Source organism: Rhea americana, unplaced genomic scaffold (assembly GCF_003343005.1).
Source record: "Rhea americana isolate MKP2758 unplaced genomic scaffold, rheAme1 scaffold_257, whole genome shotgun sequence".
In the NCBI taxonomy this organism is placed as follows: Eukaryota; Metazoa; Chordata; class Aves; order Rheiformes; family Rheidae; genus Rhea; species Rhea americana.
This window is the reverse complement of record NW_028186376.1, coordinates 259,837-269,720: the sequence shown is the minus strand read 5'-3', so window position 1 is coordinate 269,720 and position 9,884 is coordinate 259,837. Positions and strand designations below refer to the sequence as shown.

Here is a 9,884-nt window from a genome sequence, read left to right as displayed (position 1 = left end):
CAACCTGCCCGGTGGGAGAACTTCCTGCCAGCTGTGCACCTCAACCTGCCCGGTGGGAGAGCCTCCTGCCGGCTGTGCACCCCATCCTGCCTGGTACAAAAGCCTCCCGCCAGCTGTGCACCCCAACCTGCCCAGTGGGAGAGCCTCCTGCCAGCTGTGCACCCCATCCTGCCAGGAGTGAGAGCCTCCCACCAGCTGTGCACCCCAACCTGCCCGGTGGGAGAGCCTCCCACCAGCTGTGCACCCCGTGAGAGCCTCCTGCCAGCTGTGCACCCCATCCTGCCCGGTGGGAGAGCCTCCCGCCAGCTGTGCACCCTGTCCTACCAGGAATGAGAGCCTCCTGCCAGCTGTGCACCCCATCCTGCCCAGTCAAGAGCCTCCTGCCAGCTGTGCACCCCACCCTGCCTGGTGTGAGAGCCTCCTGCCAGCTGTGCACCCCCACCTACAGGTTGTGTGCCTTCCCCCGCCAATGCCGCTTTTACACCCCCTCCTGCCTCCGCGTCGCAGCTGAGGCGACACCAGAGCAGGCCTGGCCTGAGGAGCAGCCAGCTATTAGATTTCTCCCTCCACTCCAGGTGATMGCATCCCTGAAATTGAGCCGCCCGTTCTTTGGCCGCGGGTACTGACGGACAGGAAATCGAGCTGAAGCAGATGCCCAGGTAGCCTTACGGTATCGCTTTTCTGCCTGGGCCCTGCCACAGCCTGCTTCTGTGACTTGCAATTATTCAACAGCCGTCACTGAGCGGCTCATGAACCCACCAATGTGCCTTCCTGTGGCCATTCTGGTATTTGGGGCAGCYGCTGCCCAATCTCCTGTGAGATTTTCACAGCTAGTCTTTTTAAAAGTTTGGTTATTTCTCAGGGTGTTACTTTTCTAGGCACTGCTAGCCTGCAGAGGAATTTCCTCTGTTGAAATAAAGCCTTAACTGGGTTCAAGGCTGAGAAGARTCTCTCCCGGGATTAATAGTGGGAAGCAGTATAAAGGTTTCTGGAGCCAATATTAACATAGTAGTCATAAAAACAAGGCRCTGAGACTAAAGATCAGTCTGAGGCTGGACCAATTTTCATTCCACTCTGCAAGCCCCCTATGGAAAGAGGACAAGGATAAACTTGAAAAAAATAAGCACAAAAAAATAAAAAGCAGAATGAGGAGGGCCATGCTCTCACTAGCTCAACACTGGCCCTACAAKGTGGCTGTCCAGGAGAGCTTGTCCTCATGCTGCTGAGCCAGGGCCACTGGCCAGCTTAGGTAAGGGCTAACAGACCAAAAAAAGCCCATTATGGAYCTCCCATGCCATAATTTCTGACTTTCCTGGAGAGAAAGTCCATGTTTGAGGGTTTGTCCTCCTTGCATTTTGCCTTAGGAGACTCTTGGAAACAGCCCATTTCTCCTTGGCCCCATGTTTAGCTCAACCCCTCATTGCTCAAGGTCCTGGGAAAATGCTTCCCAAAACGCCAGCCTGCTCTGAGCACTGCTGGCTGTTTTCTGATCCAGAGGACAACAGTGTGAGGGGCTGCTCCTCTGCACCCCAAGGCACTAAGCTGCCCCTCCACCCTGGAAAGGGCCAGCTCTCCTTATCTCCAGCATTTTGAGAGGCAAAAATAACAGATAGCTGTAATCTCCATCCTGGTGGCATCTGAGCCTCAGTCAGTCRAAGTCCCAGCTGCCCTGATCTGCCACTGGAATGCTCCTTCTCCAGGCAGGAGGCTGGACCAGAGATCTCCAAAGTCTCTCCCATCAGCACTGGGGAGTAAGCTGCAGTGTTGCTCCCTCCATGTGCCCTCCTCTGTCCTCACCAGGGYCAACACAGCTTCAAAAGAGACAACATGAAGCCTTGAGGGGGCATCAGATCAAGGCTAAGTCAGTGCTGTCCTGGCTCTTCCACCATTTCCTCCACGTCCCCATCAAGACAGGGCACTGGGYGACTGAGGTCTTTCAGAAGCCACCGGAGCTTTGAGTTATTCACTCCTCGCTAGACAATTTCCAGCCCAGTGGGGCAAACACAGATTTGCACTGCTGCAGTTACAACCTGTCCTGACCCTGCGATGTTCCAGGCTGTCACGGCCCCCAGCCATGGCGAGCTGCAACCCAGAAACCAGTGTCTCAASCACTGCATATCCCACTATTTGTGGTGAGTCCTGCAGAGCACGCAGCACAGGACCCGCTCAGCTCCAGGATGGAATGGAGCCAGCTGGGCCCTCTCCCCTGTTACCCTCCACTTGCAGGGATGCCTGATGAGGCYTCATCCAGCTCTTTCAGGAGGCAGAGCCTCCTGCCCCTTCCCAGGGTTAGTTTTGCAGCTACAGGCCACCACACTATCCCTTCCTCCCTCTCCTTGCAAGATGCACCTTCCCCTATGCCCCTGCTTGTGATACTTCTGGTCAGTCCTGCACTGTGCACAGACATCTCGCCATGAAGCAATACTCTGGAATTTATCCCACTTTCCTCATGCTAAATGAGGGCAAATTTCCTGCAAAAGCAGCAAACTCACTRGCCACAGTGAACACTGGCTGTTTCCCTGTGGTGTCCTTCCCCTCTGCTCTTTCCAGCCACTCTGTGTTTTCCTCTAGTCCCTGCAGCTTGTACCCACTCAGCAATCAAATGTAACCTGCTGCACAAGAAAGGCTCATTTCAGCAGCCACGAGCAGGATTGAGGCAAGCTAGAAAACACTCTGACATCGTTTTGTAACTTATTTTTCTGCCATCACCCATCTGAGTTGGGAACARGCAGCGCTGTTGCATGTTCCATGAGGCACCGCAGGGCCCTGAGCGGTGGGGCCGCCTGTGCCTGTAGCGTTTGTAGTGTTTGGGGTCTAGGATCACAGCTGGGAAAAAAAAAAAAAAAAAAAGGCTCCAAGGAAAATGGAAGTAGGGAGGGATCCCAACAGCCCCAGCCACTCTTACTGAGGGCAGAGCCAGCCCTAAGGCCGGGTCGGTGCTCAGGCCTCAGCCACGCATGATCTCTCCCAGAAGGGAGATTCTCTTCCCTGGCCTGGCCCCAGGCTGCCCTGCTCTCACATAGGCTTCTTCTTCCCCCCTACACCCAGCCACAACTGTAGCACTGCTGGTCCCCAGCCCTCCTAGGGCAGGACTTGGTTGTTATTTCCACGCACTGAGGTCCCCCTGACCCCAGCACTGCCCTCCAGTGCTCCAGCTGCTTCCCCTGCCCCATTTTTGGCGCTCYCATGCCTGTCAAGTATGCAGTTCCATCCCATCATCCAACTCGTTAACGAGGACATGAAACTGCAACAGCCCCAGGACCAGTGGGAGCAATGCCCCTAGTGACCAGCCCCCAACTGAACTTCCATAGCTCTTTGAGCCCAGATGCCCAGCTGCTTTTCCACCCAGCCAGCTCTCCTCTGTACATCTACAAGAATGCTAGAGGAGCCCATGTTACTCCARAAGCCTCAGGGTGCAGGGGAGAAGCATGATTCACCATGAAGCCACAGTCTTGTCTGGCCAAATTGAGCCCACAGCAAGTGCACGGCAAAGGCAGTCACCTAAGTACCCTAYATCTGGCTGTGGTGCCTCCCTTGCAAAGTCCAACACAGTGAGGCCTACTGTGGTTGCAGCAGGGACAGTGCTCTCCAGTTGTTGGATCTTGGCCCAGAGTAGGAGGGAACCTAGGAAATCAGCCACAGCACGAGAGGGGGGATGGTGTGTCAGCTCCAGCAGGCTGCAGGAGCTCTATGAGGGCCACAGGGATGCACGACCATCCTGAAGTCACTGAAGTCTGATTCCTGACTGCAAGAATAATCTCATTTTCCTGTCCATAGGAGCCATGGGGCTGTCCATATGGGATTACACTTAACAAGCTAATCCCACAGCCTCAGGGCTCTGCTGGGACATGTCAGAAGAGATTTTCTCCTCTGATGTAATAATCCTGGTGTGGTGCTCAAGACCCTGCGTCCGGGAATGTGAACATCAGGATGGTGGCAGGGCCCCAGTCTGCTGTTTGTCCTGCTCTTGCCAGGGTGGACACCCTCGCTCAGACACAGAAAAAGGGAGCCCATAGAGCCATGGTGAAACATGCTTTGTTACACTGAGACCTGAGAGGTGACGTCTCCACCTGGGACAGGTTCTCCCCCCAGGAAGCCCACAGCCCCACAACAAACACTCTTGCACAACCACCTTCGCCTCTCAGGATTAAATGATTTTTTTTTTTAAAAAAAAAAAARAAAAAAAAARAAAAGGAAAAAAGAAAAAAATCTGTATAGAAATCACCACTCTCTCATGATTCTGTGTGTCTGGAGCCCAGCATCAGCTCTGGGACTCTACTTGCAGCTCCAGCTTCAGCGAAACCTCCTCTCCTCCCACACATATCGCTTCCCTGTGGGCACCTTGCGGAAAAACAGGCTGTTCCCTCGGCTCATGTTGCCCTAGAAGGGGGAGAGAATTACCACTGGATGAGCCAGGGCTGCCCAAATCTACAACAGGGCCCCAAGCCCAATCATGGCTCCCTAGCAAGGGACAACCCACCACCTCCTGGCCAACAGCTCCATCCTCCAAGTGCTCTGAACAGAGTAGGGCTCACCCAAGGCAGCCCAACTGGGGGCAGCCCCTTGTGCTGCAGGGGCTGGCAGGGGGCAGGACACAGGCCCCAGAGCATTGCAGGGCTCCAATCTATCCCTTCCTAGCAGCCAGGCAGCATCGGGCACTGCCCAGTGCTGGCTGCTTACCTCCTTGTGCAGCTGGCTCCAGCAGTCCAGCCAAGATGAATAGGTGGGTGCATAGGGCAGGAGGCCTCCTGCCAGCCTGGGGAGAAGAGAAGAGAGCCGCAGGGAATTAACTTCTGCCCCACACCAAGCCAGCTGATGAGATAAGACACATATCTCTGCCAGCCTGAGCTCCCCACCAGTTGCTGCAGCTAATTCCAGCCCAGCTGCACAGACTCCACTCTCCAGCTGCACACATGACCAGCCATGCTCCTGGGTGCGGCAGATCCTGCAGCTGTGCACTAGATCGAACCCCGAGACAGCCCTTTCCAAACACCCCTGGGGCTACGCTTAGGCTGAGGGCCCTGCCCAGCTCCACCTCAGTGCTTCCCCCCTCACAGCATCATCCAATAAGGGATCAGGCATACAGGCAGCATGGCTGTGAGTGTTGGGAAGGCAATTTTGGGAACTGATCCATCAGGGTGGGACATGGCTGCCACCTACACCAATGCCTCCAGACACAAGTATGTCCTCTCAGGGATGCAGAGAGGAGCCGTGCAGCAGGGCCAGGCCCAGTCACAACAGCAGGAAGGTCCCGGGGCCCATGTGCTTGCGAGGGAGGTGGTGGTGGCACACTCACCCACAATTATTAATGGCCATCAGGTTGGAGACCAGCACAAAGGGGTATGTCAGCATGCTGGCAAAGAACTGCAATGGAGAGCAGGGTTGGTTAGCCACACTAGGCACACCCACCCCAGCTGGGACCTGCCCACATCCCTGGCATGCAGTAGGGATCTCTCCCACAGCACACAGCCCTGCTGGGTTAAACAACTCAYTAGCACCTGTTGCCCACCTGGAAGGTGGGAAAAAGCAAGCCCCGGAGGAACCCAGTGATCCCCCCACAGCTGGGAGGTAACCCTCTCCCATAGGCCTGCAGACAGTCTGGTCTGTTGGTTAAGCTCCATGAGACACCACACAGGGATGGACAATGCAGAAGTATGGTCAAGGCCACAACACATGCCCTACACAGGCAGCCTGCTGTGTGTACGGCCAACTCATGCTCCTCCATGAGCGCGAATTCCTCCACAGCCTGGGGCAGCACCCAGTTCTGCTCCCCAATCCCAGCAGCAGCAAGGTGGCAGGCTTACACATCACCCTCTTCTCTCCAGGGATACGCTGCTTCCCCAGTGCCAAGGAAAAGATTCAACTCACTCCACCCACCCCTTGAGAGACAGCATCACAGGTATGCACGCACACATGCACACACGCACAGAGGGGCTGTACTCACTCCAGTAACTGCCTGTGAGTAGCTCTTCATCTCAGTCATGGTTGAGACCTGTGAATGAAGAAAGGTGACTTCAAACCCTGCCGAGTCACACTGCCACCCCAAAGGGGCGATCTGGRCAGCTCCGGGGCCAGATCCACCCCGGCCTGTGCTCTGAGTGCCCTCCCACTCAGCCCTGCAGCCMTCACTGATTGCAACCCCTGGGCCTGCTGTCAGCTAAACACCAACGTTGCAGGCAGAACTCCCTCAGACCGGTCAGGCAGGTCACTGCATCCCCGAGCCCACCCCAGGGCCTATGCTCCAGAGCAACATCCAAGTGAGAGCACAGAGCYCGTACCCCGTTTTCCAGGGCATATGTGTTGATGAGGTAGGCCAGCATGTTGCAGAGCCACAGCGAAAGGATGTCTCCAAGAAGCCGGGGGATGAGGCCCCTGAAAGAGAACAGGCAGCAGGAACGTGAGCAGTTTCCCATCCTAGTGCCAAACCCCTGCCGTGATCCAGCCGCAGAGAGAGTCTGGAAGCAGCCGGCCAGTGCAGGTGTCCTCCCCAGACCAAGATGGCAAGGCAGAGCCATCACGCGACAGTGGCAGGAGGCAGGTTTGGAAACAGAAGGCAGCAGCTATTCCCTCAATGCTCAGGTAACCGGGGGAACTCCTTGTCACAGGAGTGCACACACAGAAAATGAAGGCCCACAGTAGTTCAAAAAGTAACTGAGTGCAGAAGAAAACTTCTTTGAGGGCTGTTATACAGTTCTGACTCCAGATACCCGTGAGCTACCAACTGTGGGAGGCACATTTTCCTGGGAACGATTACTACACACTTGCTCTCTTTTAAAGTTCTCATGCACCAGATATTGGTCACTGTCGGGCAGAACCCAAAGCTGATGGACCTGTGGTCTCAACTGCTAGTTGTACTCATGACGCAAGGACTTGTTGGATCTTCCCCAGGAAATCCTCTGTGGGAGGGCAGAGTGGGGACTGCTTGCTCCAACAGCAGCCCAAGCTGCAATTAGGGCAGAGGTTTATTAAGCCCAGCTAGCAAGAAGACAGAAGACGTGCAGCACCAGGCACCACTTGCCAAAGCAGAAGCAACATCAGAGCAATGAGCAAGGCCCACAGATCTTTTAGAAGTGACTGTGCTGCCCCATACAAGGCCCAAAGGAGAGCCAGCCATCCACTGATGGCACTCACGCGAAGAATCCCAGGATGCCTTCTTCTCGGTAAATCGTGGTGAAGGCGCTTAGTGTCCCGCTGGGCCAGAGGAAAAAGAGAAGAGAGACCCAGTCACATGGTGCTCTGCACTAGAAACAAGTCACCTGGGCAAAATGCCTCAGCCTCACCACTTGGACCTGAAAGCACAGCTCCCTCCCCACCGCCACAGGGCTGGGCAGTGCCCTCCCCTCCCCAGATCCCAGCCTGAGGGAAGGTGAAGTCCACAAGCCCCAGCCCCACTGCCCCCGTACCTATACTTGGTCTCCCTGCCGATGAACTGCACCATACATCTCAGGGTGATCACTGCGAGCAGAGCCAGACAGCGTGGGATCAGCGGGGAGCAAAGGCATTCCCGGGACTCTCCCGGGCAATAAAACAGCAATACAGCTACAACATCCATCACTCAAGCCACCAAGGCAGACAAGGACGCACGGAGGAGCGGYGGCCTCAAGTTCTGCATCGGCTGTGCAGGGGTTACCTACCATGAAAGGGGTGGGTGATGAGCGTTGCAGCAGAGCGAGCAACCATCTCTCGAGAGGTCTGGAGGAGAAACAGGCTGTCAAATGAGGGGAGCAAGACTGGGTGGGGGCAGGGGATGGGGCAGCACAGGTGTGGCAGGAGAGAGCCCAGCCACCAAGCAGCACCAGCATCGCACCATACACCATGGGCAACACCGATTTGTGTGCTCCCAGCCCCTGTCTCGTCAGAGCAAGCCCAACACGCTCACCCCAACACTCTTCTCCTCCTGTCAGCTGCAAGGAACAAAGGCAAACGTGGGTGCGTGCCAGACCTCAGCCCTGCACAGCTCCACTGTCACACAGTGCTCTGCCAGGGCAGAAGCCACCTGGTGGGTGGTGGGACACACAAGGGACATACTGGGGCAAATCCCTTCCTCTCTGCCAGCACGTCCTCAGACAGAGGCTCCAGCACAAGCCCTAAGAWTGAAGGCTCATGGCCTTGAATCTGGATCAGTCCCTGCCTCAATCTCCAGTTCCAGCTATGTTCTTACCTCCTTGAGAACTTGTTCCAGTGAGGACACAGGCTCCTTCTTGCTTGCTCCTGGCTGGAGAGAACAAGAAAGCATCAGACAGGGAACAACCCCCTAGATGCACCACTCCCTCCCCAGCACCCCACCTGCTGAAACCATCTGTCCTCCCAAGTACAGGGTCTGTAGTTCCCCACATCCTGGCCCCACCAGATTCCCCCACACTGTGTGCTGCACAGCTATGCATTTCTCTGGGAGCAGCACTTAAAAGCCAGCTCTATTCTGGGCTGCCTCCTCTCTTCCCAATACCCACAGGGCACAGCCTTGCCAGGCAGGAGCAGCTGCCAGGGAGAGGAGAGAGATTCACAAAGGGAAATAGTCTCAGACATACCTCAGCCTGCTCAGCCTCCTGGTACCGCTAGGGAGAAAAGAGTACAGTCAGTACAGCTAGACTGGGACAAGGGAAGGCCTTTCCTGTCACAGAGACCTGCTGGCATGGGGGAATCTGCGCTGACAATGAGGTGAGATGCTGATGAGACAGGAGACAAAAGAGCCTTCAAGGCCTCGGCAGTCGCACTGGCCCAGCTCTCAGACCACTCAAGAAGTAGAGACAATCCTTCTGCGCAGTAGGGTTTCATAGCACCCCGCCAGGGACAACGCTTCCGGCCCTGTGGGGCCCCAGGTCCCCTTCCAGCACCCAGCACAATAGAGGTGTAGGCCAGCAGCTGCAATCTGGCAGAGCTGTGCGCACATCACAGCTCAGGGTACAAGTTGTTGCCAGTGAGGTCAGGCCACTTGTTCTGCGCCTCGTGCAAACTGTGCGTGATACCTGCAGCACTTTGCTGTGCACAATGGTGCCGATGGCTCCAGAGCAGAGTCGAGGGGTCAGGCCTTTGAAGAGTCCTGCTCTTCCATCAACCTTCACAATGTGTTTGGCTGGGGAAAGAAAAGTTAGCAGACATTAGGGCTTGTCATGCCACATACCTTCCTCACCATTTCCCCTCTAGTTTATCTTACACAATCAAGAGAAACATCTCCAGAGACCTGTGAAGCAAGCATCTACCACTCAGCTCCAACCAGAACAAGACTCCAGAAAAACCTATCTGTCTGTGTCACTGGTGGAACAGRGACCCATGCCCAACAGGACACCAAAGAGCTCTGCTTCACTGCTGCCCTACACGCAAGAGAAGCAACCGACCCACGTCACAAACCACGAACTTCTCCCTCCTTAGCCCTAGGGCTTCACATTAGGTTACTCAGACTTCAGATTGATACACATGTCTCGGAGACAGACTCACCATAAGCAAAGAGACCTGGCAGCTGGTAAACCTGTCGCCCAAAAATATTCCTTCCTAGAGTTGGCGGAAGAGGCTCATATCCCACCTTTAAAACAAAGAGACAGCCTGCACTGGCCACCATGCAAGGCTGGGCATYCCTCCCACAGCACCCCTCATGCCACAATCGTTTTGTTCTCTGGATCCTGTCAGTCTGCTCGGGCCTTCTAAAGACTCTGGTGCCTGGAGGCGATRGGAGCCTGGAATCCGTCAGCCTTTGGGCTCGGGCCACGCTGYAGACCCCGCATCTCACCCAAGGTGAGTCCCAGGAAGCAGCCGCCACGCTGCGTGCCAGCCTGGCGGGAGGCCTCTAGAGGCAGCGCAAGGGGCTGAGGGCAAATAGGGCTCCTGTTCCCAGCAGGACCCTTCTCTCAGCAACGCTCAGGGCTGGCTGGCTCTGTGCAGTCACCCTG

The 9,884-nt window shown here is 55.7% G+C and overlaps 2 protein-coding genes and 1 long non-coding RNA gene across 4 annotated transcripts in view; 1 reads left to right on the top strand and 2 right to left on the bottom strand.

Moving 5' to 3' along the window:
- Positions 1-360, bottom strand: part of NUDT8 (nudix hydrolase 8) — a 3,203-nt gene extending 2,843 nt beyond the window's left edge. The window contains exon 1 of the mRNA XM_085307391.1: positions 325-360. Within this exon, the coding sequence (XP_085163517.1) occupies positions 325-360 (36 nt within the window). The remainder of the gene's footprint in view (positions 1-324) is intronic.
- Positions 361-442: 82 nt separating this feature from the next.
- Positions 443-4,163, top strand: LOC146594522 (uncharacterized). Its single transcript, XR_014896153.1, has 2 exons — positions 443-659; positions 3,975-4,163. It is a non-coding gene; the product is annotated as an uncharacterized LOC146594522 (long non-coding RNA).
- MTCH2 (mitochondrial carrier 2) overlaps positions 4,134-9,884 on the bottom strand; it is a 6,203-nt gene continuing 452 nt past the window's right edge. The window contains exons 2-13 of one of the 2 annotated variants that reach the window (XM_085307313.1): positions 9,436-9,520; positions 8,967-9,073; positions 8,529-8,555; positions 8,162-8,215; positions 7,635-7,692; positions 7,404-7,455; positions 7,132-7,191; positions 6,279-6,372; positions 5,945-5,992; positions 5,297-5,364; positions 4,681-4,756; positions 4,134-4,380 (exon numbers count right to left, since the gene is read on the bottom strand). In XM_085307313.1, the coding sequence (XP_085163439.1) occupies positions 4,294-4,380; positions 4,681-4,756; positions 5,297-5,364; positions 5,945-5,992; positions 6,279-6,372; positions 7,132-7,191; positions 7,404-7,455; positions 7,635-7,692; positions 8,162-8,215; positions 8,529-8,555; positions 8,967-9,073; positions 9,436-9,520 (816 nt within the window). In that variant the 3' untranslated portion in view covers positions 4,134-4,293. The remainder of the gene's footprint in view (positions 4,381-4,680; positions 4,757-5,296; positions 5,365-5,944; positions 5,993-6,278; positions 6,373-7,131; positions 7,192-7,403; positions 7,456-7,634; positions 7,693-8,161; positions 8,216-8,528; positions 8,556-8,966; positions 9,074-9,435; positions 9,521-9,884) is intronic. The other variant, XM_085307314.1, reaches the window with a different exon arrangement.